This window comes from Rattus norvegicus, chromosome 7, assembly GCF_021556685.1.
Source record: "Rattus norvegicus strain SHRSP/BbbUtx chromosome 7, alternate assembly SHRSP_T2T, whole genome shotgun sequence".
Lineage (NCBI taxonomy): Eukaryota > Metazoa > Chordata > Mammalia > Rodentia > Muridae > Rattus > Rattus norvegicus.
The window spans coordinates 30,835,126-30,862,460 of NC_141540.1; the positions used below are offsets into that span (position 1 = coordinate 30,835,126).

At 47.6% G+C, this 27,335-nt stretch overlaps 1 protein-coding gene across 8 annotated transcripts in view; it reads left to right on the top strand.

Moving 5' to 3' along the window:
* Positions 1 to 27,335, top strand: part of Ttc41 (tetratricopeptide repeat domain 41) — a 64,004-nt gene that overhangs the window by 31,288 nt on the left and 5,381 nt on the right. For 5 of the 8 annotated variants that reach the window (XM_087557819.1, XM_087557817.1, XM_087557818.1 and 2 more), the window contains 7 exon segments: positions 2,585 to 2,783; positions 3,889 to 4,067; positions 8,019 to 8,158; positions 13,371 to 13,542; positions 14,162 to 14,309; positions 16,283 to 16,435; positions 19,505 to 19,638. In XM_087557819.1, coding sequence (XP_087413945.1) covers positions 2,585 to 2,783; positions 3,889 to 4,067; positions 8,019 to 8,158; positions 13,371 to 13,542; positions 14,162 to 14,309; positions 16,283 to 16,435; positions 19,505 to 19,638 — 1,125 coding nt within the window. 8 annotated transcript variants of the gene reach the window in all.

Consider the following 27,335-nt stretch of genomic DNA (forward strand, 5'->3'; position numbering starts at 1 on the left):
TGCAGAGTGTTTCACTCTTTTAAACCCCATTTCTCACTTTTAAAATGAGGATAATGACATTTACCCTGAGAGTAAGGAGGGCTCATGTAAATGTAGCACCTCACGTGTTATCCCGATGATCTTCCATGGCAACCGTTTGAATGACAGCTCTCTAATATCTTCGCTGGTTGGGACTATATGACTAATTGGCCATGCAACATTCAAGATGATTCTCCCCTTGCATTTCCTGACCTGGATTAGAGTTTCAGGCCCCCAGTCCACAGGCAGACATAATGAAGCCTTGTTCTCTTAAGCCACTGAGATTTGCAGCTGTCAGTCTAGAGCATTCTAACCTCCCACGAGTCCTAATAGAGCACAAATGATCAAGGCTAAGTTGTCGATGAGAGCTGTGCTGCACTCTGTATGCAAAGACGATGCTGGGGCCAGACCATCCCCTGCATCCCCTGTGTAGCTGGAGGAGAGAAGTTACCCAGTCTGTCTCGTTTTAAGTAGCTTCACCTGTCATCTGAGGACTGGTAGTCATGCCTTCCTCACGGAATTATTCTGTGAAACGGTAAAATGAAGCTCAGTGTTATCTACAACATCCTACAGTCACCTCCTTTTCCATGTGTGCTGACCACTGAATCCAGGGCCGTGTGTGCTAAGTACACTCATGCTCTACCCATGAGCTACACCTCAACCCCAGATGTTGGTAATTTTAGTCTTTCTGCTTAATGTTTCCAAGTTTGGGACTCAGAATATTTATTACTCACCTCATTTATTTTCCTCTCACCTTCTACCTTACTTTCTCAGTGTAGCACTCACAAAAATGCCTTCATCGTACAGCAAAGGAGGGGAGTTGTCTTTTTTTTTTTCTTACCATGGGTCTCACATCCATTGCTTTGCCACCTTTGACTACATAGCACAAACTCTCCCCGGATGTGTGGGTGACTTGCAATCCATTTCAGCACAAAGGCAGAAGGTTAGACAGAGGGTTCTCCTCTGTTACAGTTTTTATGATAAGCTGAGCTCAGTGTGCCACCTAGTGTACGTTCCATTCATCTGGCGAGAGTGTTAAGCGGAAAAAATGTAAAATGTTTCCATTTTCTAGATTGGATGTCAGCAGGCTCTGGGCTTTTGAGAGGCTTGTTTCTGAGTGATGCAGCCTGTCAGAACCACCCCCCTTTAGGGAGGAACACGCAGTAATTAGCTTTAGCACCACGTTCCCATTTGCTTGCTCAGCAACCACCGGGCCCTTAGGAGGTCTAAGAAGAAGAATCAGGTCTCCAAAATGCTCACCCTCACACATTAGCAAGTGTGTTTGGGCAGCAGCCATCCTGTATACTCAAAATAGAGAAGTGGGCTGGAGAGATGTCTTAGTGGTTAAGAACCATGGCTGCTCTTTCAAGAGGACCCAGCTTTGACTCCCAGCAGTCGTGTGGCAGTTAACAGCTGTCGGGACTTCAGTTCCAGGAGATCTGATTCTCCTTTCTAACCTCCATGGCACTGCACACATGTGGCGTACAGACGTATATGCAGCCCAAACACCCATACACATAAAATAAAAATAACTAATATTTTTATATCTCTAACTACCTTCCTATTCCTTCTATCCCGTCATTCTCCAATTTGGTTCTTTCTTTTTTCGGAGCTGGGGACCGAACCCAGGGCCTTGCACTTGCTAGGCAAGCGCTCTACCACTGAGCTAAATCCCCAACCCCTGGTTCTTTCTTTTTAAAAAGTGTATGATCATGTGTGTGTTTTCTTTTTTAAAATTTATTTTATGTATATGAATACACTGTCACTGTCTTCAGACACACCACTTCAGACACACCAGAAGAGGGCATCAGATCCCATTATAGGTGGTTGTGAGCCACCATGTGGTTGCTGGGAATTGAACTCAGGACCTCTGGAAGAGCAGTCGGTGCTCTTAACTGCTGAGCCATCTCTCCAGCCCTCCAATTTGATTCTTAAAACAAACAAAACAAACAAAAACAAGAAAATAGGAAAACAATCCAAAGTGTTTCTTTGTGGGAGTTGGGGAGGGAAACTCAATATGAAAAGTCCATACACTTACCCCTAATCATAAAAATGCTTTCTGGAGGAAACAGAATGTTGCATAAGATACGTTTTTTTTTTTTTTTTTTTGGTCATGTGCATTTGCGGCTGCGTGTCTGCATGGGTGTGTGCAGGTGTGTATGCATAGGTGTGTATACATGTGTGCAGAGGCCAGAGGTTGATATCAGATGTCTTTCTTAACTGCTTTTCACATTATGTATTGAGGCAGGGCCTCTCACTTAAACCCAGAACTCATGGATCTGCCAGCCTAGCTAGCTGGCCAGCTAGCCTGCTCCAGATTGATCTTTCTCTGCCTCTCTAGTGCTGTGATTACGGGTGAACCGTCCCACCTGCCTGGTGTTTATATGGGTGCTGGGGACTCAAACTCCAGGCCTGAGGTTTGTTCAGCAAGAACTTTCCTACTGGGCCACCGCCCCAGCCCTGTGCGAGCCACTTTCAAAGACACCAAGATACAGAGTTGCCATATTTTTGTGATTGTATTTTCATACATGTCAGAACTGTGAGGCTGCAATTGGTTTTGAAATAGGTGTAACCATTTCGGTGAGAGAGAGCAATCCAAATGTGTCCCAGAACAGCACGAATCACAAGAAGGTACACTTCCACCAGGTCCTGATGAAGTACTTCCAACGGCAAACCATCTTCTGGAGAGTGTATCAGGAGCTACCGTGGCACATGAAGATGAGTGGGTATTGGGAAGGCCTGTGTGGCTTCATCACGAGCCCCATGTAAGTCCTGCTCGATTTCCATGGAATCTTGACGTCACATTAGCAACATGGCTTCCCTGAGCAGCTCGTTCATTTATGCATGTGTGGGACCTCAGTGTGGAATCCGCTTTCGTGGTGGGTGGCTCCCCCAAGATGCTCTGTTTGATCTGCCTCTCCTTCACCCCCCCCCACACTCCTCCAGGCATTCCGAAGACAAGAGGGATAGATGGGGGTGGGGGGGTGGGGGTAGGGGGGGTGGGGGGGTGGGAGTTCATGCTGGTGCTTGCCGCTTCCGCCCTGCTTTTCCTGGTCCACTCTTCTCTTGCTCCCCCCACTCTTTTCCCTGCTTCCTTCCTCTGCCCATTTGCATTAATTCAGCAAGTTTATTGAGGTCACCCTGTCTCGGCCCTGGATTAAGACATAGCCCGAAGCTCTTCCTTCTAAGCTTTCCATTTCTTGAGGGGAAGGGTGTGGGGATGTGGAGCTAGACAATTATGGTAACCGGGGGTACCATGCTTCAACGTGACACTGCAGGCTCAAGGGCTGAAGGGACCCCGTTGCCTGGTGGTAGAGCCAAGGAGCCTGCTCAGGGGAGCGGTGTTCTGAGCAGGTGGGGGTGAACTGGCTCTCACGGTGGGAGAGTGAAGGCTCACCTTTGTCTGGTGGCAACCAAACCTGTAAGAAGTTTGTAGGGCAAGCTCTCTAAGGCTCTGGGAACATTATGGAAGAGAGGGCAGGCAGAATGTAAGAGCCAAGGGTGGGGACACAGGCAGACAGACAGACAGACATACAGACAACGAGAGAGAAAGAGAGAGCGCTTATGTGTCATGGGGTATATATAGCTCAGTTGGCAGAATGCTTGCCTGGCTGAGACTCTTGTCATACACAAAGCCCTGTGTTTGGTCACTTAAACTGGGCATGGTGACACAGATACGTAATCCCAGCATCTGGGAGACCGAGGCAGGAAGAGCAGAAATTCAAGGTCCTCCTTGGTCTGGAATATATGAGATCCTGCTTGGGAGAAAAAAAAATCAATAAACGGTTACGGCTAGTCTAGTGAAAAGTGGGAAGTGGAAGAGTGACTTCCTTCAGCCAAAGTAACTCACGTGATTGTGTGTGTCACAAGCATCACAGACTTCATATCAAAAATCCAAAACCCGAGTTTGTGGACCAGGCTGCACCTTGTCCACTACTGGGATGTGCTACTGGAAGCCGGCAGTGACGTATTGGAGGCTTTTCTGCTCTCGGCTGCCAAGATAGAAGCGGAAGACTCCCAGAAACTCAAGAAGCGGACCACGCTCTCAGGTAGGCCAACAACATGCCTCCGACCCACACCCTCCCTCATCTACAAAGGAATGACAGTCTGTCCCGAAGCCGTCTTGAGTGACCTGGCCGGGGAACGCAGATTGAGGTTACCCCAAACTTCACGCTCTAATGCAGAAACAGCTTTATGAAGTTTTGGTGGTTTTACAGAACAAAGAAAGCCATAAATCAAGGCAAGTTTAAAATACATCAGAGAGGCTGGGGAGAGCTTTTCTGCAGGCCTAAGATGCTATCCGCTGAATCTTTGCTTTAAGATTGGTGGAAGCTAGAGGTCTGCCAAGTTAATAGATGGTGAAAGATTTTAATCTATTACTCACAAGATGCTAGTTCAGACACAGAGGTGGGCAGGGAATGGCTCTCCTGGAGGGCAAGAACTAGGCCAAGATCACAGGATTAGCTGGTGGACTGCAGTATTCTTGCCTCTCCACAGTGCTGAAACTAATCAGCCAGTCAGGGACTCCTCTCAGGAGTACATTAAACCCAGCTGTGGCTACTTCCTCTGTAGTCGACTGCGTTTCCTCCTTCCATGACCCAGCCTGACAGTGCTGCTGTTGAAGGCGGTCTTGGGCCAAGCAGAGAACTGCTCTTTCTCTGCTCATTCTCGGGTTTGGGTAACACTCTGGACAGTATTTTTACCCCTGTCTCCCATAAGTAGGCCTTTGCCTGCTCATCCCTCCTCCCCATCCTCTACTTCCAGCCTACTATCCAGAGTGACAATATCCTTCATTCTTACAGTAGGTTAGCCAAGCACCTCCCCTGAACACGGTCTCACAAACACAGCGGTGAACAGGCGGATGGAGTCCTGCCGGCTTACAGTCTGGAAATCCCAGGGATCTGATCCCTTCTTTTCTTCCTTTGTTTGCAAGACAGGTTGACCATGACCTCGTTGCATAGTCGGGTGGATGTTACTCAAAATTTCAGCCCTATTACTTCAGACTTCCGTCGCTGAGGTGTATGAAATGCCAGACGGTCATAGATTGTATACACGCATCATTTTGGAAGGCACAATAGTACTAGTCAAGTCCTGATTGAAATGAAGGAAGCTGAGTCTCCAGGGGGGGGGGGGGCGAGATCCCCAGGGTCTTGAACTTTACCCTCCCTGCATCAGGTCTTGAACATGTAGCCTTTGCTGATTTATTATTATGCAGATACCCCTTTAATCTTGGAATTCATCCGCAACCCCCTAGGAATACTCTTAAGAATGCCATATGTTACAGGAGATCAGACACTCACTCTCTCACAGGAAGCTGAGAGCTAGCGGGAGAAAGGTCAGTTCTCCCGGGTGGGACAAAACTCCTTCCTGGTGGCAGAGGGGCCTGTGGGACTGGAGAGCTCTGGAGAAAGTCCCTTAGCATCTCAGTGGAGACTTTCTGAGTGCAGAAGAGCCAAGGCCAGTGTATCCCTTTGGAGTAGGTGAGGGCATCCACAGGACTCTGTGGTGAAGCCATCTGAACAAACGCTCCATGTGTTCTTCTGGACCCTGCCTGGGGCTTCTGTGCAGAGTCCTGACCTTTGTAGCATTGTTTGACACCTCCCTCTTCCTCGTCCCTCGGGTTTAGTTGGCCCAGTTCTGAGATTTGACTTTGTAAAGTCTGCCACATCCAGTGTCACACCTCCAGCAGGTCCTCCTTTCCTCGGTCGGGATCCACAGTCATCTGTCAAGGCTGTCATGAAGCCTTGTATCTTTACCTTCATTTTCCTATCTTACTCACAATCCTAAAGTCTTATGGAAGAGACTCCAAATCACTGAGCCGTCTCTCCAGCCCCCACCCTGTGATTTTTGTTTGATTTTTAAAGAATGCAAATGTGTGGCATTTGGGGAATGATCTCAATTCAATTTTTAAAGCTGTGTGTGTGTGTGTGTGTGTGTGTGCTCACACATGTGTAATTACACTAATCAGACACAGGAAAGTTGGAAGTGCACACTGTAATAGACATGATCTTTGGTGCTGTTCTGCATACTCTATATGTCTTTGTACTTTTTTGCGTACACTAATTGTACTGTGTGTGTGTGTGTGTGTGTGTGTGTGTGTGTAAATAGGGTTTATTATGAGGTGAAGTTGAATACTCTCAAAAGACGAGATTGGAGAATGGCAGTCAGTTTTAGAATGAGGAAAACTGTTTTCTCGTCTCTTCCGTGTGGTGCTGAGTTGTGAAGGTGAAGATGTGGTGTGGGAGGCAGGGTTCCCGATGGTTTTCTGAATTACTTATGGTGCCGAGGTGACCAGTAAAAGCAGGAGTGGATGTGTCAGGATAAAAACCACAGCTCTCATCTTTTGGTTTTTCGAGACAGGGTTTCTCTTCATAGCCTGGGCTGTCTTGGATCTCTCTCTGTAGACCAGGCTGGCCTCAGACTCACAGAGCCCCCAAGTCCTGGATTAAAGGTGTGTGCCACCACCTACAGCTCTCACCGTAAAGGAAGTGAGAGAGTTTATTTTGGAGCCATTTTGAGTGGCTAGGACCTGGCGACACAGATTTAGATCTCCCTACTTTTCATGTTCCAATGTAAGAGTGGTTTTATGAAGCTGTTATGGTTTTACAGAACAAAGTCATAAACCAAGGCAAGTTTTAAAATGCATTGGTTGGTACATCAGAGAGGCAAGCACAATGAGATGAGGGGAGCTGTGTGCTAGGCCTAGGATGCTATCCGTTGACACTCGCAGTTCTTGCATTGGGGGAAGCTAGTGTTCTCCTCAGTTAATAGCCTCTAAGAAGCTTTCACGTATCATCACGAGGTGTTACTTCAGATACAGAGTGGCTGTTCCAGAAGGCAAAAACTAGCCCAAGATAAAGGAGTTAGCCCAGGCAGGACCTTTCCAACTCAGTCTTCTGAAAAAGCAGGGATTACAAGCCCGCCTGTGTCCCCGACCAGGTTTCCTATTTTGTTCTAACATTTTTTTTCTGTTTAATCTAGCGATTCAAGATAGTTGTAATAGAAGGCAGAATTATATAAGGAATGTAAACATTTTCCCTCTTTTTTCCTGAAAAAATTCGCTATCCAATACATGGATTGAGCTCTTTGGATTTCAACCTTTATACAGCAAGGTTGTACAATACCATTCTAGATCTCTACTGTGTCATTTTAACTACTTGCCGAGATTTGTAATAAGATGCTGGTGTCTTGAGGAAGCAATTGAAGCCTGACAGGGTGGTATTCGTCTGTGATCCCAGCTTTGAGGGCAAAGTGGGGGATTGTGAGTTCAGGGCTAATGTGGGCTTCAGAGTGAGGTGTTGTCTCCAAAAACCCTAAAACACCTGTCACAAACAAAAACAAAGAAAAAAGAGCAACCCTCCCCCATACACACATACATGGACACATATACACACAGGAATACACACAAGGGGACACACACACACGGGGACACACACACAGGGACACACACAGGGACACACACAGACACACACAGACACATATATGGGGATACACACAGACACACACACACACACGGGGGACACACATACAGACAGACCAGGACACACACACACAGACACACACACAGACACACACAGACACACACAGACACACACAGATACACACAGACACACACACACACACACACACCGGGATACACACACACAGACATACACACAGACACACACACACAGACACACACACATACACACATACACACACACACCACACACACACAGACACACACACACAGACACACACACAGACACACACACATACAGACACACACACAGACACACACACAGACACACACACACACACCGGGACACACACATCGGGACACACACACACACACACACACACACACACAGACCAGAACAACACAGGACACACACACACACACACACACACACACACACACACACACACACACTGGGAAATGCAGCTGTAGCAGGATTAGCAGAGGTCCTGGGTTCCTTCCCAGTGTGCTTCAGGCCTCTCTCCTTTTCTTTCTGTCCCAGTGTTGGAGTGCAGTCTGTTCGAGATCACCGCTGCTGATAAAGGCAGAATGATACTCTTTATCGGAAGTTTCCTGAAGCTTATGGGCAAGATCAACGAAGCAGAAAAGCTGTTCTTGAGTGTCGAGGACATGTTGCTACAGGTAAAGTGAGAAAAAAACTTAGATCCTCCCAACTTTATTCCTCTTTTGTTCCTTCAGACACCATTGACCTTGTTCTTCTATAACTTGCTATACAGGTGGGGGTCAGTGCATTTACAAGTGGGGGGAGTCAATGCATTTACAAGTGGGGGGAGTCAGTGCATTTACAAGTGGGGGGAGTCAATGCATTTACAAGTGGGGGGAGTCAATGCATTTACAAGTGGGGGGAGTCAATGCATTTACAAGTGGGGGGAGTCAATGCATTTACAAGTGGAGGTCAGTGCATTTACAAGTGGGGGGAGTCAATGCATTTACAAGTGGGGGTCAGTGCATTTACAAGTGGGGGGAGTCAATGCATTTACAAGTGGGGGTCAGTGCATTTACAAGTGGGGGGAGTCAGTGCATTTACAAGTGGGGGGAGTCAGTGCATTTACAAGTGGGGGGAGTCAATGCATTTACAAGTGGGGGGAGTCAATGCATTTACAAGTGGGGGTCAGTGCATTTACAAGTGGGGGGAGTCAGTGCATTTACAAGTGGGGGGAGTCAATGCATTTACAAGTGGGGGGAGTCAATGCATTTACAAGTGGAGGTCAGTGCATTTACAAGTGGGGGGGGTCAGTGCATTTGTTCACCAGAGAGGAGGCTACAGTGTTAACCCACACCTCAATTGTACATCAATAATGCCAAACTTCAAATAGACTGTAGTCGGCAGAGAAGGACACCTGCAGGTTGGTGTCACTGTGGGAGGAGGTGGAATTATAGTTGCCTGCGACTTGGTTGCCATTTTCCTGAAGACATGGGGGAAGTTTGATTATTCTTTTTCTTTTTACTTTTTCTTCCATTTGTTTGTTTATTTTTAAGACAGGGTTGCTCTCTGTAGCCCTGGCTGCCCTTGAAGTCACTTTGTAGACCAGGCTGGCCTCAGACTCACAGAGATGCCTTCCCCAGTGCTGGGATCAAGGGCGCGTGCTCTACCACTACCTGGCGATTGATTCTTTCTTGATTGTGTTTTTTTCGGAACCATAAACTTTTGGCTTTACTGAGTGTAAAGTAATCATGACATTACGAGTCAGGTGACATGTAAATGAGGACTGACAGCAGCCCCTTGGTCTGGTAAGTGGGTGTCTGTGATGACACTGAGAAGGCAAGGGTGTGTGGGGGTCTGGGGTGCAGGATGTTAAGAAGTGAGTCTTAACAATGTAACCATGGGGAAGATGCACACATGGGGTCTGCTTGAGAAGCTTCTCAATAAAGAAGGAAAGGTCAAGTTTGATCCAGGACAGGTGTGTTTATGTGGGGCAGGAAAGGACCCTGCTAGAGGGCAGATTGCACAGCACACTGAGGAGACTGCAGCATGGGGCAGACATGCAGACTGAGGCCATGGGCAGGTCCTGGGAGGAGGGTAAGCTTCCTCTTCTCCAGGGGAGGCCCGACAGGGAAGTGGGTGAAACACTGTTCATTTGGAATCTGGTGGGTAAAGGCTCTCGCAGCCAAGCCTGATGCCCTGAGTTCAATTCCTGGGGCTCACATGATGGAAGGAGAGAATTGTCTCCTGCAAGGCAAGCTGTCTCTGATCACCCCATGTGCATCATGTTATACACACACCCACACACATGTACACACATGATACAAACATATACACACATGCATACACACACCCATACACACCCACACACATGCACACACACACGCACATGAATACACACATATACACACCTACACACACTTGGATACACATATATACACACATACACACATGAATGTACACATACACACCTACACACACATGCGTACACACATATACACACATACACCCATGAATGTACATACACACTCATGCACATACATATACACATATACACACATGCATACACACATATACATATATGTTCACACATACACACATGCATATGCACATATGCACACATACACAAATATACACACATACATACATGCATAACATAAACTTTCATGCACATATACATACATGCATACACACATATACATATATATGTACACTCACATACACACAAACATACACATACACACATATACATATAAAGACACAAACAAATAAATGTAAATACATTTTAAAATTCTTTTGACTTTGTTGAGACAAGGTCTCTTTATAGCTCTGGCTGTCCTGGAACTTATTATGTAGACCAGACTGGCCTTGAATTTTCCCAGATCTGCCTGTCTCTGCCTGCCTAGTGCTGGGAATGAAGGCCATTAGGCCTGGCAATAAAGTTATCTTTTAAATGAAGGGGTCAGAGAGATGGCTCAGTAGTCGAGAGAGCTCACTGCTCTTTAAGAGGACAGGCTAGGTTCCCAGCACCCATGTCTTCTTGTGGTCCACACCACCTATATTACACTGGGTCTGGTGGACATGACAAGCGTCTACCTCCACGGGCACTGCACATATGAAATGTATGTTCACACAGACACATTCACCTAGACATAAATAAATATACGAGTCTTTAAACAAAGGAGGCAAAATGACTAGCAGCACCATCTGTCATTTCCCAGGAGCTACTCTGATGTACATTCCATCAGAGCAGGTCCTATCCTGACTGGTGGCTGTGTGGAAGCAGACTCCATGCCCAGGCTTTTTTGAAGAGGAGCGCGGACCCAGGTTGGGACCAGTGCAGTCTCTATGGAAATGATGAGAGGTTTCCAGGAAGTGAAGGGTTCCAGGAAGTGAAGGGTTCCAGGAAGTGAAGGTTTCCCTTGTTTTCCTCTTGTTTTAATTCAACTGCTGGATTTGTTTTTTTGTTTTTTTGTTTTAATTTTCTAGAGTTTTTAGGTCGAAGCCTGGGCCCTGGCAGCTCCAACAAGCTAGGTTGAGCCACTCATCCTCAGTGTGCTGATTAATGAGACAACAGATTCTAAGAAACAGCAAGGGACAGGGATAGGAGACTTATCCAGTGTGCCTGCCCATCCTGGGGAGAGGAGACATTGAGAAGTCCAGTCGTGCCAAGTTCATCTCTCAGATCCTGACACGAGGCCTAGGTTCCCATAGAGAGTGCAAGGCATGCCTAAGTAGTCCTAGATGAGATGTGGTCTTGCCCATCGCAGAGTTGGCATTGCTTCCAATCCAGTTGGCCTGCCTGGTGGTCAGAACTGTGTGTCAGGACTCTTGCTCCCTCTGGATAACACCAGGGTTTCATTCTCCCCTCCTCCAGCATGAAGTTCTTAGGGGGAAATTCCAGTCGTGTAGGACCATCATCTAGGGATTGGATGGCCAAAGAAAGGGGCTTTGTTAGAATGCCTTCCTTGTTGCTAGGATAGGCACAGTTTGAGGCACTAAATGGCAGACACTTACTTCATGGTCCTAGACTGGAAGCCCAAGGTTGAACTGCCCGTGGAGCTGATGTCTAGTGAGGGTTCGCATCCTGGTTCGTAGGCAACCATGTTTAGGCTCTGTTGTCATGTAGGGGAAAGAGAACTTTGGGGGCTCTTTAGATTTTTCTATTTTTATGTATTTAATGTGGATTCGTGTTTTGCCTGTGTGAGGGTGTCAGATCCCCTCGAACTGGAGTTACACATAGTTGTAAACTGTGGGTGCTGGGAATTGAACCTGAATCCTCTGGAAGAGCAATCAGTACCCTTAACCACTGAGCCATCTCTCTAGCCTTAGGGCCTCTTTTAGAAGAGCCCCCATCCCCCCTCCCTTTCAGGCTAGTTTTATGTCAACTTGACAAAAGCTAGAGTTATCTGAAAGGGGGTATACTGGCTGGTTTTGTGTGTCACCTTAACATAAACTAGAGTCAGCACAGAGAATGGAGCCTCAGTTGAGGAAAAGCCTCCATAAGATACAGATGTAAGGCATTTTCTCAATTAGTGATCAATGAGGGAGGACCTAGCCCATTGTGGTTGTCCTGGGTTCTGAGCAAGCCAGGGGGAGCAAGCCAGTAAGCAGCACCCCTCCGTGGCCTCTGCATCAGCTCCTGCCTCCAGGCTCCTTCCCTGTGTGAGTTCCTGTCCTGACTTCCTGACTGTGATCTGGACGTATGAGCCTGATAAACTCTTTCCTCCCCAATTTGTCTTTTGGTCACAGTGTTTTATCACAGCACTAGAAACTGTCACTGAGATGGGGGCAATGGGGGAGGTAGCATTAGGAGGGAAGCCTGGGTCGTTAGGAATGTGAGCATTATGAAGGGTGTTGTAGTCAGGATTCCTTCCTATTGCTGTGACGAGACGCCATAGCCAAGAGTGAGTTGGGGATGAAGCGGCTTATTTGGCTTACACTTCCACATCACAGTTCACCATCAAAGGAAGTCAGGACGGGAACTCACACAGGGCTGGAACCTGGAGGCAGGAGCTGGTGCAGAGGCCATGGAGGGTGCTGTTTATTGGCTTGCTCCCCTGTTCCCCTACAGAAGCCGAGGACCACCAGTCCAGGGCTAAGGCCACCAATAAAAGGCTCGGCCCTCCACAGTGATAGAAAAAATGCTTTATAGTCTGGATGATGGTGACGTATGCCTTAATCCTGGCACTCAGGAGGGAGGCAGAGGCGGGTGGATCTTCAGAGTTCAAGACCAGCCTGGTCTACAGAGTGAGTTCCAGGACAGCCAGGGCTACATAGAGAAACCCTTTCTAAATAAATAAATAAACAAACAAACAAATAAGAAAGAATAAATAAATAAATAGGAAAGAATAAATAAATAATAAGAAAGAAAGAAAGAAAGGAAGAAAGAGAGAAAATGTCTCCACAGGATCCAGCTGTAAGGCATTTTCTTTCTTCCTTTCTTTTCTCACATTCCTAACCTCCCAGGTTTCCCCTGAGTGCTGGGACTCTGAGAGGACATACATACTCGGTCCACATGCCTGCCTTTCTCACAGCTCAGCTGTGGCTGTGACAGCCGGAGATGGAGCAGCTATTTTAGACTGCAAAGAGTCCTTGAGAGTGGAGGCCAGGAAGTGTCAAGCCATGAGAGAACAAGTGGTCAGACATCGAGATCATTTATGACTGCAGCTTCAGGCCACCAAGTTCCTTACCTTTCTCTTGTTGCTCTGGGGGTTTTTAACACTCCTAGGTAATCGGTAAAGACATTGCCCAAAATGGATTTGTAGTTTGCTGTATCTGCTAATAAAGGTCTCATCACAGCCAATTATCTGATAAATATTTAAATTTCTCTGAGGAGTGATGTTCCGGGTGTCACTAGGGGCTAACAACCTGTTTTCAGGAGCGGCTCCCTTTCTCGTTTCTGTACAGAGCCCATCCATGACAGAGATGCTCCTCAAGGCTCAGAACGCCATTGGAGAACTGTATCTTGACATCGGGATGATGCAGAAGGGACTCACGTATTTTCAGAAAGCTTGGTCAAATCTGCTGCGGTTCACACTCAGCGACCTCAAAATCAGCCAGGAACTGATGAAGCAGAAAGGTAGGCAGACACCCGCAGAGGCCACTCCACCTCTCCCAATTCAGAGAGCAGCGCCAGGGACCTTCTCTCCCTGGGAAAGGGACTGGCTAGGTCATTTTAAAGAAAACTTTTTGCAGCCAAACATGGTGGTGCATATCTTTAGTTCCAGCTCTTAGGACGCAGAGGCAGAACCCGTTTTAAAAGGTGAGCATTATAGCTGACATAGGCGTGAAATCTTTCTCGATGCTGAAGAAGGTGAGTCCTTGAGGCTCCATTACCCCCTAACTTGGCTTGCTAGTCATTTTCAGGCCACTGGGAGACCCAAAACCAATCAACCAATCATGGTGGATGCCAGCTGAGGAATGAAACTGAGAGCTATCCTCTGGCTTCCTCGTGTGGGCCTACATGCTCATGTGTACCTATGCCATCCCACCAGTCTTCAGGTTCATAATGTTGTCACCTTGGTCCTTGGACTGCCACATGCATACAGATGTTTTGTATGGAAACAAACCCTATTCAGTGTAGATCAGTGATTGATGTGTCCAGAGAAACCCTGGTCCTTGGCCTGGTGAAGAAACGATACTAAGGTTGATGTTGACTCTTAGGCGCTGTACCCTTTGTCAACATTCATTCCCTGTAGTCAAAGTGATGAATAACCTGGCCAAATCGGCGTCTGAGGAATTCTTAAAAGAAAACCATGTTCTGGAATACGCCACTGAAGTCTCCAAGTACGTGATGGACAACCCCCGTGATCAGGCTACCATGAGATATACTGAAGGTGTTCTCATGTAAGCGCGACAGTTTCTCTTGCTTTCTGAAGCAGCTTCTTCTTCTTCTTTTTTTTATTAATATGCTTGGGGGGCTGGTGATGTAGCCCAGTTGGTAGAGTGTTTGCCTTGCGTGTGTGAAGTCCCAGGCTCAATTCCCACAACAGCATAAATTGGGGACAATGATTCATGCCTGTAATCCCTGCGCTTGGAAGGTGGAGAGACAGGAGGATGAGGAATTCAAGGTCATCCTCAGCCAGTCTGGGCTAACAGGAGACCCGTCTCCATAAAGCATATGAATATTTGATCTGTACCTGTAACCACATCTTCCACCTAGCTCATTTGGTCCCACGCCGAGCACTGGAGAACTCATTGCCCAGCACAGAGCATCTCAGCCAAGGGTGGTCAGGGCCCTTCTCAAGGCAATTTGGGCAGAATCCGGACATCTTTCTGGTTAACGTGACTGGCAGGAGGACTTCTATTGGCATCTAGAGGTGGGGGCCAGGGATGCTACCTATACGGTATAGAGCAGACCCACAACAAGGAATTATCCCACCCAAATGTCTACAGAGCAAAGGTTGAGAAGAGCTCTAGTTTCTTCTCCTCCTCTTCTTCATACTCTTCTTCCTCCTCGTCCACTTCCTCCTCCTCCTTGTCCTCCTTCTCTTCCTTCTTTTCCTCTTCTTCTGCTGTCAAGATATTCCCAAGTAGCCCAGGCTGTGAAATTCACTATGTAACCTAAACTGGCCTTGAACTCATGATCCTCCCACATGCTGGGATTATTGGCACGTTCGATGCTGCCTGACTACTCTGGTTTCTTTGTACAGGTATTTCTGGGGTCAGGTGAGTGTATCTCTGTGCTAGAGTATGTGCTAGCATGCACAAGGCTTTGCTGAACCTCTGGTACTGCTCCTTCCTAAAGGCACAGGTCACACATGCTCATGTATGTAGACACACACACAGACATACACAGACACAAATACAGACACACACAGACAGACACACAGACATAGACATGCAGACATACACACACAGAGGGACACAGACACACAGACAGACACAGACACATACACACACAGACAGACACACAGACATAGACATGCAGACATACACACACAGAGGGACACAGACACACAGACAGACACAGACACAAATACAGACACACACAGAGGGGCATAGACACACAGACAGACACAGACACAAATACAGACACACACAGAGGGACACAGACACACAGACAGACACAGACACATACACGCACAGACAGACACACAGACATAGACATGCAGACATACACACACAGAGGGACACAGACACACAGACAGACACAGACACATACACGCACAGACAGACACACAGACATAGACATGCAGACATACACACACAGAGGGACACAGACACACAGACAGACACAGACACATACACACACACAGAAGGACACAGACACACAGACAGACACAGACACATACACACACACACAGAGGGACACAGTCACACAGACATACACAGACACAAATACAGACAGACACACAGACAGACACATACACAGAGGGACTCAGACACACAGACAGAAACAGACAGACACACACAGAGACATAGACATATAGACATAGACACAAACACACACACAGAGGGACAGGGACACACAGATATACACAGACACAAATACAGACACACACAGACAGATAAACAGACATAGACATGCAGACATATACACACAGAGGGACACAGACACACAGACAGGCACAGACACATACAGACACACACAGACAGGCAGACACGCAGACATAGACATACAGACATAGACACAGACATACACACAGAGGGACACAGGCGCACAGACAGACACATACACTTCTCAGTGCTTTTGAGGGTCTTGATCCCCCTGCACCCCCCGGGTTTTATGAGTGCTGTTTCTTGTCCAGTGAGTGCGAATCACTTACTAGAAGCATTCTCCTTGCCTCGTAAACCACAGGCCTGTGTTCCATTCTTAGGTTGGCTTCTGGAAACGCGGCCCTTGCAAAACTCAAGTTTCAAGAGTGTTTAAATATCAGAAGACGGCTATTTGGCAATAAAAACATACTAGTTGGAGAAATCATGGAATTCTTAGCAGATTTGCTATTTTTTCTTCTAGGAGAAAATGAAAAGTAAGTTTCTACCGACTTTCAAGGAACGTGTCTCTCTCCCAGTTCTCTAACGTCTGGGGTGTGCATTGACCCATAGGGCCACCTTGCTTTGTCTCTAGTCCTGCTCATCAACTGAGTGGAGTGCACCCTTCCTGAAGGCCCTGCCCTGCTGTGTTTGTCACAGCATCTACTACAAGGCATTCTGAAAACTCTGGGTCTACACAGTTGGGGGCTTAGGCAGCAGGTAAAGACAGGAGTCCAAGGCTCTCACCGTGAGTGTTAACGGGGCTTGTGAGCGGTGCACTTCATTAAGGCTTTGTGAAGGCCTCACCCTGGCTGCTGTCAGTGGGACCCCATCCTACTGTTCTGTATGACTGTGTGACCAAGGCCAGAGCCCCACGCCTCAGGTCAGGCTCCCCTTGCCAGTCCCCTAACTTCAGCAGGCTTTGAGATGTGGCCCTGTCCGAGGCTCCTCTCTCCCTGGGTAGAGAAGAGGGTAGTCGGGATCCTCACTGGGCCCTGATGTGAGCAGGTCTAGATCTGTTTTTGCTGGCTGCAGGCTAGTGTGGGAGGAGTTTCTTTGTGAAGCCTGAGAGTTAGCTGCAGGCTTGCTGCCCCCCCCCCCCCCAGCATTCCCTGTCACAGTAGAGTCAGAGTCAGCTGACAGTGTCCAGGGCTGCTCTGCTCAGTTGTGAACTGTGGCTAGGGTTCAGAGATCCCCTCCCCTTTCCCTCCTCTCCCCCTTCCCTCCTCTCCTCCCCTCCCCTTCCCTCCCCCCTTCCCTTCCTCTCCCCTTCCCCTCCTCTGCCTCCCCTTTCCCCTCCTCTGCCCTTCTCCCCTCCCTCTCCCCCTCCCTCCCCTCCTCCTCCCCTCCCCCTGCCCGTCTCTCCCCCTCCTGTGTCCTAGTCTTTCACTTTCTCTAATGTTAAAGCAATTTTATTAGTAGCCATTTCTTGTTTATCCTGGCTAGCTTCCAAATAAATTAGACGACTATAAATTTTATTTGATAGGCTTTACACCACACCATCTGAGCACTTACTAATCTATTCTAATTCTCTAAGCTAATCTAGCCACTTCCCAGCCAACATCCCTGAGGTACTTGCACTTAGTATTGATCTGGCTCTCTCTGCTCTAGGAGTTTTCCCAAGGTATCTCCAGGACCCTGTCCTTGTGGCCTCTGCTTCCCTCCCCGCCACCTTCTCTTCCCCCCCCATCCCCTAGCTGCTGACTCTCCCCTCTACTTAGTTATTGGCCTGCCAGTTGTTATTGACAAGTAAAAGAACAAATGCAGAGCGATGTTTACACAAATTCGAGGGGAGATTCTTCCAATCAGCACTACAAGGCCTTGTCCGGATTACATCCAGACAGCATCTGAATAACACAAGGTTAATCTTTACACAGTGCACAGAAACATTGTGCCTACCGGTTAAGACCATCTCCCTCCTCTGTCTTCAGTTGACGAATGCCTAAAGGTAGCTGAATAAAAATGAGGGCAGGATCGCTCCTGGTGGAGAAGGTTTTTATTGTAGATATGAAGGAGAGTGCATCCAGAGGCAGCTGGAGGTGTCCAGACTGAACCAGACCACGAGAGGAGAAAGACAGGGGGTGGGGCATGAGGAAGGTGGGCGTGGTCAAGAGAGGAAGAGGAGAGAAGAGACAGGACAAGAGAGGGGACCAGGAATCAAAAGTGCAGGACCAAGAAAGAAGCCGAGAAAGCATGTAGCCAAGATGGCTGAGGTATATAGGAAAGAGACACGGGGGGCAAGGAAGGGAAGGGAAGCTCAGGGGCTGGAGAGGTTTAGGGTAGGGGGCAGGGAGAGAGGTGCTGAGGAGAACCTTTTCTTTTTAATTTAAAAAAAAAAGATTTATTATATGTAAGTACACTGTAGCTGTCTTCAGACACACCAGAAGAGGGCATCAGATCCCATTACAGATGGTTATGAGCCACCATGTGGTTGCTGAGATTTGAACTCAGGACTCTGGAAGAGCAGTCAGTGCTTTTATAACAGCTGAGCCATCTCTCCAGCCGGGAGCCAGGACTCTTAATAAGTACTTGCCACAATGGGAGAACCTGGCAGCCAGAGTCCATTCTGATATGTTAATAGGCACCTCAGCCATTTGCTTGGGTTTCCTTGAGGCCTAACAGTAATCTATAGTACTTGAGTATAAATCCACCTGTGCCCTTTCTAGCTGATACTTCAAAGGCGAAGACTAGTCCAAATAAGAGAGGAACTAGGTAAAGTGGTGGCTGGGCTTGTGTCTCCCGCTGGATTCAAGGTCTGTTTCTGTTACTGAATAACTGACATGGGACAGGTGTTGACCATTTGTGCTCCCATCGACTTGCTGTTTGGTGAGGTGGGCCGTAAGAGGGTTTCAGAGGGCTGGAGTCTGTGGTGGTAGAGCAAAGGCATGGCAGCAGGAACAGTTGACAGCTCACGTTTGATCAGAAAGTAGAAGAATGATTCCAGTCTCTAGAAACCTCAAAGCCCGCCCTCAGTGACACACCTCCTCCAGCAAGGCCACACCTCCTAATCCTTCTCAAAGAGTTCCACCCACTGGGAACTAGGTATTCAAACTTACGGACCTCTGGCGACTCTTCTCATTCAAACCACCACAGAGGCCCTAGCTTTGATACCTAGCACTGCAATAATACTAATAATTAATAACAATACCACCACCACCAGGAACAACAGTAACAGCAGAGATTGAGGAAGAGGCTAACGTGGTAGGATGCCTGCCTAACATGCACGAAGGACTTAGTTCAATCCCCAGCAAAAAACCGTGTGGAATGGAATATGCCTACAATCCCAGAACCTAGGACGAGAGGCAGGTGCTGAAGGTCTTCCTTGACTATATATAGATGGAGTTTTGATGCTATCCTGAGACTGTCCTTAAGGAAAAAAAAAAAGCCCACAATCAGCGTTACATAAGTGTACCTTGCTTTATCTTCCACCACTTGACTGAGGGAGCCAGAGGGCCACTCTTACTCTTTGCTCCCCATCTTAAGACGAGCACTTGGAGACCGTTTGTCGAACAAATGTATGTCCTATTTCTCCAGTGCAGTACTTGAATGGAATTTCTGTTTTCCAGATCTCAAAGGAAGCAAGCAATTGAATATTACAAACAAGTAATAAAAATCAAGGAAAAGGCAGATTCTGTGGCCACCTGCAAGCTCGTGAGGAAGCAACTAAACATAAGCCTCAGTGACACCTTGTGTAAACTAGGTAATGACTCACGGTGGCTCTCCCCTGGGCCAGCCGTGCATGTTCGCTTACTTTAAGAATGGATTCATACGGGGCTGGGGATTTAGCTCAGTGGTAGAGCGCTTGCCTAGCAAGGGCAAGGCCCTGGGTTCGGTCCCCAGCTCCGAAAAAAAGAAAAGGAAAAAAGAAAGAAAAAAAAAAAGAATGGATTCATACTTGCTTGTGTGTGTGCGCGTGCGTGTGCACGTGCGTGCGTGTGCGTGTGTGTGTGCGTGTGCGTGTGCCACTGTCTGCAGGTGGAGGTTAAAAGCCGTATTCCCTTCCACTGTGTGGGTTCAGAGGATTGAATTCAGGTTGGCAGACTTGGCAGCCAGTGCCTTTGCCCACTGTCTTAGTTACTTTTGTTTTTGTGCAAAGAGTCAAGGCAGCTTCTAAAAGGAAGCCTTTGACTAGAGAGGCTTGCTTACGGTTTCCCAGGGCAAGTCTGTGACCGCCATGGTGAGAAGCATAGCAGCAGATAGGTAAGCATGGTGTTGGAGTTGTAGCTGAGAGCTTACCTCTGATTTTCAAGTTGGAGGCAGAGAGAGGGAGGATGGAGGAGGGGGGAGGGAGAGAGAGAAAGAGAGAGGAGGGGGGAGAGAGAGAGAGAGAGAGAGAGAGAGAGAGGAGGGGGAGAGAGAGAGAGGAGGGGGGAGAGAGAGAGAGAGGAGGGGGAGAAAGAGAATGAGAGAGAAAAAAGGAGGAGGAAGAGGAGAAAGAGGAGGAAGAGGAGGAAGAGAAGGGGGAGGAGGAAGAGGAGGGGGAGGAGGAAGAAGAGGGGGAAGAGGAGGAGGAGAAGGGGAGGAGGAAGAGGAGGGGAGGAGGAAGAGGAAGAGGAGGAAGAAGAGGAGGGGAGGAGGAGGAAGAGGAGGAAGAGGAGGAGGGAGAGGAGGAGGGAGAGGAGGAAGAGGAGGAGGGAGAGGAGGAGGAGGAGGAGGAAGAGGAAGAGGGAGAGGAGGGGAGGAGGAGGAGGAAGAGGAGGAGGGAGAGGAGGGGAGGAGGAAGAGGAAGATGAGGAGGAAGAGGAGGAGGGAGAGGAGGGGAGGAGGAAGAGGAAGATGAGGAGGAAGAGGAGGAGGGAGAGGAGGGGAGGAGGAAGAGGAAGATGAGGAGGAAGAGGAGGAAGAGGATGAAGAGGAGGAGGGAGAGGAGGGGAGGAGGAGGAGGAAGAGGAGGAGGGAGAGGAGGGGAGGAGGAAGAGGAAGATGAGGAGGAAGAGGAGGAGGAAGAGGAGGGGAGGAGGAGGAAGAGGAGAAGGGAGAGGAGGAGGGAGAGGGGGAAGAGGAGGAGACTGGCCTGGTATGGACTTTTGAAATGTCAAATCCCATCCCCAGGGACACACCTCATCTAACAAGGCCACACCTCCTAATCCTACCAGACAGTTGTAATGACTGGGGACCAAGCATTCAAATATGGGAGCCTGTGGGAGGCGTCCTTATTCAAATCACCACACCCCCACGCCATCTTGCTGGTCCTGCTCCTTCAGAGTTTGTTGGGGTCTGTTTCCCTTCCATGCTTTCCCAGCCTGGGATGGTGGTGCATTACTGTACTCCCAGCATTTCCAGGATGGGACTGGAGGACAGTGTGAAGTACACAGCGAGAGCTGGTCTCCAGAGGGAGCGGGCAGGCAGGCAGGCAGGCAGGCAAGCAAACCCAGGGCCTCTGGCTGTGCAGTCCAGTGGTGGAGGAGTATTTGCCCTCCCTTCATGAGACCCCATCAGCCATCCCTAACCCCCCAAAGAAAAAGATTATTTTCCATGGCGCTTTTCATTCTTTGCTTTAAAAAAGCAGCAAAAATGATCGCACTCACTCTTCTACTTGTCGAAGAGAAAAAAGGCCAAAAGTACCTGTATGAACAGCAGAAGATGTGTTCAGTGGGTAGACTTTGATGTGTGTATGTGTGTGCGAGTGCACGTGTGTGTGCATTTGTGTGTGTGTTTAGAGGTGTGTGTGTGTGTGTGTGTTTAGGGTTTGTGTGTGTATTTAGGGGTATGTGTGCACATGAGCAAATAGTACCTCACCCCCATAGAGCTGATAGGCTGAGGCTGGTGAAGTTTTTTATCTAAAGCTAAAAAATGCAGATGTGAAAGATGAAGAAAATGTTTGGGAAAGGACTTGGTATTGATTTCTCCACAAGGTCTGTTCTATGACAGTCTGGGTCTCTAGCTTACTTCAGAAAGTAGGTAGGCATGTGTAATGGTGTCATGTGCAGAGGTTTTATGATTCCTGAAATAAGTCTAGACAAAATGGTTCAGTCTGAAGTCTATTTTCAGTGTGGTGTGATCCAGTTTCTTTTTCTTTTTCTCCGGCAACCGAAGAAAGGCTTTTATTGGGGTTGAGGGAAGACACACATATAGCAGGCACACAGAGACACACAGCACACCCACACACACACACCCCTCCATACACACACACATAGAACATGGGGGTGGGGCAGGGGACATGATGATGACTTAGGCGGCCACAGCTCGGCCTCTTTTTTAGGGCTGGGAGCTTTTAAAGTCTCCGAAGGGTCTTCCTCCCCTACTTAGGGTTTGTCCTGTTTGAAGAAAGGATGCCGGCTGAGTGGCCCACAACTGTCGTGCAGATAGATGTGTTCTGATCTGACCTTGAACTTACATAGCCAGCCCACCAGTAGGGGACCCTCTTGGTAGAACAGGCCAATAAGTCCCTTTTAAAAGGGTAAGGAAGAAGCCAGCCATCTTGGAACATCCCCAACTTTATCACCGAGTCTATCATGGCTCTAATTCCTACTTTCTCACCCCCTCCTGCAAAGGCAGTGGGTTGGGGCACAGACTACCTGCTCCAAACTGACAAAAGGAGTGATGAGTGCCTCAGAGGAGGTTGGCTGACACACAGATCCAGAAGTGAGATAGTGTGATGATGGCTGGCATCCTTAGAGCCCGCTGTGGGAGCGAGGGAAAATCTATCATACAAAATGCGAGTCTGCTGTTAACTGCGGTGTAATTCCTCCTGGGTGTTAGGAAATGACTGAGGAAGAAGATAGACAGGAAACTATCCAAAGAGCTCTTGGGAGCTTCGTCATGGGCGTCAGCAAGATTGATGGTTTGGCGTAAGAGCCCAAGACACTTCAATAGCCAGTGTATGTTCAGAAGTTGACCCTCAGGTCTCCTTGATTGTAATCTCGTGGGGAACAGTAAGAGACTAAGGTTTTAGCTGGGCAGTGGTGGCGCATGTCTTTAGTCCCTGCATTTGGGCGGTAGTGACAAGTGGATCTCTGGGTTTGAGGCCAGCCTGGTCTACAGAGTGAGTTCCAGGACAGACAGGGGTATACAGAGAGACCTTGTCTTGAAAAACCGAAAGAAAAAGAAGAGAAAAAAAATTTTTTTGCTTGTTTGCTTTTTTTTTTTTTTTTTTTTTTTTGAAATAGGGTTTCTTTGTGTAACCCCTGGCCATCCTGGAACTCATTCTGTAGACCAGGCTAGCCTCAAACTCACACTCACTTGCATCTGCCTCTGCTTCTTTTTTTTCTTTTTCTTTTTTTCAGAGCTGGGGACCGAACCCAGGGCCTTGTGCTTGCTAGGCAAGTGCTCTACCACTGAGCTAAATCCCCAGCCCCTGCCTCTGCTTCTTGAGTGCTGGGACTAAAGGCCTATATAACCAAGCCTGGTTTAAGAGGCAAAGTTAACGAGGAAAATGCTTTGACATTCTCATTAACATAAGTCCTGTTTAGTAAGGTGGAATGAAAGTGCGTGTTTGGCTGGACTGAGTGCCAGAACCTTCGTATGGAAACCCTGTAGAAAGGTAACGTCAGAGAAACGGTCTTAGGTCGAGAGTGACATACGCTGTACTAACAGATCAAAATGTAACTGTGCAGTAAGATGTTTGTTACCAGACTTATGCATAAGGAGCAAGCCTATGTGACGGGAAACTCTGTAAGAGAAGTCTGTTCATGTGACTGTCCTATTGGCAGGACCTTGTCAGCACTGGTCTCTTGCCTAGGCACCAGCTCTGTGTCCAGTGGAGGGGACAGTAAGGACCACACCTGAGTGAAAGGCAGGTGTGTCACCCGTTGATGTCACCACCAGACATGAGCAATATAACTGGATTTTTTTTTGTGGGATTGTCCAACAATGTCCCAGGGAAGAATTCCCAGCCATCTTCTATAACTTTACCCCAGCCCTTTCTTTTTTAAACCTCCCTACCCATTTCATATTCTCTTAGCCTGGTACTTAACACAGTTCTTATTACCTTACGTTGAGTATTTACTTGTTGTTATTATTATTATCGTTATTCCAGTTTGCATCTTTTATTCTTTTTTCCAATAATTTTATTTATATTTCATGTGCATTCATGTTTGTCTGCATGCATGCCTATGTGAGTGTGAGTCACAGACATTGTGAGCTGCCCTGTGAGTGCTGGGAATTGAACCTGGGTCCTCTGGTAGAGCCACAAGTGCTCTTAACCACTGAGCCACGTCTCCAGCTCCATGTGCACCTTTTTCTAATAGGAGAAGACTTGATTTCTCTTTCCCACCACTGCATTTACCAAGCAAGCTCATACACAAGGGAGGAAATACCTTAGCTAGTTCTGATTTACCTTCTCTCTTTAGAAAAGCAAGTGTAGGGATGGGGGATGTTGCGTGCTAGAAGCTCTGGGTTCTATCCCCAGCCCTGCGTAAACTCAGTCAGTATACACCTGAGGTCCAAGGTCGTCCTCAGTTCCTTAGGGAGTTTGAGGTCACAGGGCACATAAGTGAAGCCCTGTGTAAAAAAAAAAAATCAAAAAGAAAAGCAATATTGGCTACTAAGAGGATTTGGATATTACTTTTTATATTCTTCTCAGTTCCTTCAATTGTCCAGTTATTACTAATAATTCATTCCACAAATATTGACTGTGCCCTTTACATCTCAATCTCTGTTTTTGTTGCTGGGGAGACAGCGTGGACCAAGATACAGACCAACCGTGCCTTCAGCTGAGCTCACCTTATGAGAGAACTAAGCACATGTTTGACTTAAGTGGTGCAGGGCTACCTGGAGACTGCGGTTGACACAATGCTGTAGTAATATTGAACACCTTAAGGGCAGTCTGGGAAAATCCAAGTGCTCCAGGGGACTCTGCCTCCTCTGGCGGATGGGGCAGGCAGGTGGCGCTCCTGAAGGAGTGCTGTTGGGGGGCTGGAGTTGCAGAATGAGAAGTTGCGGGTTAAGGAAGGTCCAGGAGTAGGAGGACTGGGCAATAGTTACGATGTTATCGGAGGCTGGCAGGAACTGAGAAGGTCTCTAGAGCTGGTGTGCAGGAGAAGTGGGGAAGGGGCAGGGGGAGGGTATGAGAGAGTCTCACTGCTCAAATTTCTCCCCAGCTAGGGCAAGGGTTTGTGATGTTACCTTCAGAGCAACTGAAAGCCAGGACAGTAAGGGTTAGGAAGAGCCTTCAGTGGGATCTCCAATGTCCTTAGTTACAACTTTGGGTCAGAGCCACCACAGAGTTCCAGGACCCTTTCCATCACTCGTTTCCATTGTGTGCTTTTTTAACATCTCAGACAGACCGAGAATTCCCAGGGGCAGGGGACTTAGTGTTTGTTCTTTCTGTCAGCATGCTAGCTGTATGAAGGGCCATGGGTAAAACCAGAAAATTGGCGGGTATTTTACACAGTGTGCCCTGGGTTATCCCGTTGAAATGATGGGGCTGCTCTAAGCTAATGTACTGAAACAACTCTAATAATTCTTTCCCCCGTTGAAAGCAATTATTTTTTTCAAAGATTCGTTTATTTATTTGAGTACACCGTTGCTGTCCTCAGACATACCGGAAGAGGGCATCAGATCTCATTACAGATGGTTGTGAGCCACCATGTGGTTGCTGGGACTTGAACTCAGGACCTTTGGAAGAGCAGTCAGTGCTCTTAACCCCTGAGCTATCTCTCTACCCTGAAATCAATTATTTTTAGTTGACTTTCCAGATAATTTTTAAAAAAGATTTATTTTTTATACCTATGAGTACTCTGTTTGCATGTAGTCTGCAGGCCAGAAGAGGGCATCAGATCTCATTACACATGGTTGTGAGCCGCCATGTGGGTGCTGGGAATTGAACTCAGGACCTGTGGAAGGGCAACCAGTGCTCTTAACCGCTGAGCCATCTCTCCAGCCCCTAGAGTATGTGTTAGGTAGCTAGTTTGAGTGTCTTGACATCTTCCTTCTTGGGTTATTGTTCAGGTAGGTCAACGGTTGAATATAGTTTAGTCCTCACTGGGTTATGAGAAGAGGGGAGGTTTGATAATTAAGAGAGATTTAAGTTCTTTTTAAAGATTTATTTATTTATTATATATGAATACAATGCAGCTGTCTTTGGGCACAGGAAAAGAGGACATCAGATCTCATTTACAGATGGTTGTGAGCCACCATGTGGTTGCTGGGATTTGAACTCAGGACCTCTGGAAGGGCAGTCGGTGCTCTTAACCACTGAGACATCTCTCCAGCCCCCGAGATTTAAGTTCTAATCACAAAGTTTTATGCATGAGACTATAATGGTAGCATTTATGTGTTGAAATGTCCTAGGAAGGTGGCGGATCCTTCATCTTGTATCTTGTCATCTGTGGGGCACTTAGTACCAAGTCGAGTGTCTTTCGTTCAGTAATCCTTCATAACTCAGTGCAAACCTCAGCTGTAGATCCCAGAGATTTTTACAGTAGGAATGGCAGCTATGCTGTGAGGCCTTCCGTGATCTCTGTTCCAAGCTCGCACTGGCCGCAGCAACCTCATTGCTGGTCCTCGATGACTGCTGTCAATTTGCTACTGAGAAACCATTTCGTGGGAGAACAGAATCTACAATAGCCTTTCTTTTCCCACTGCGGGGACGCTGAGCACTCTGTACCCAGCAGTTTATTTTAGATGCAAATGACAGGTGAACACAGTGTTACCTCTCTCTCCCTGGGCTTCTCTTTAAAAGGAAATGCCAGCCTTCTCAGTCAAGTTCAGAAGGAAGACTTCAATGGTGCCAGTGGGAAAGTCTCAGCAGGGTAGAGACAGTCTCTTCCCTATTTAATTTCAAAATTCTCACCTCAGCCAGAACCTTCTACTAACAGAAGTTGATCCTTTGATCCAAAAGTTAGTAAGTAACAACCCTTACCTTCTGGTTTTGACTTAGGTATAAATGTCCTCTCTTCCCTGAGAGGTTATCTCTCAGCTGCCAGTGAAATGAGTCAATTCCAGCCAGGTTAGATTATATTAAAGACAGTTTTATTGGGAAGCTGCTCTTGGGCAGACAAGTTCACTGGCCCTGAGGACCTAGTCCAGGGAGGCTACCATGGGAAGACAGGGGTAGGGGAGAAGGAGAGAAAGAGTGTGCACGCACAGACAGAAGAGAAGAGAGAGAGATCAAAATGTCTGGATTATAGAGAAGAGCCTCTGGGGGAAGGGCAGCCCAGCCCTTGGGTTGGTAAACTCATGGTTGGGGGCAGGGTATGCCAGGTAGAGACTGAGGGATGCTGGGAGAGCCTGGAAGCCAAGCCTGCTTTGGTATGTGAAATATGCACCTCAGTCCCTTGTCTCTGGGTCAGAAACCAAACATCCCTGCCTTTGGTTGACTATAAATGAACATGTGTGTGCACATAAGTGCATGTAGCACATACACATCACACTATCACTCCCCAAATGTCACTGCTAAAATATCTACCAGTTCTCACCTCCCTTATGTCAGTTATTTATTTATTTATTTATTTA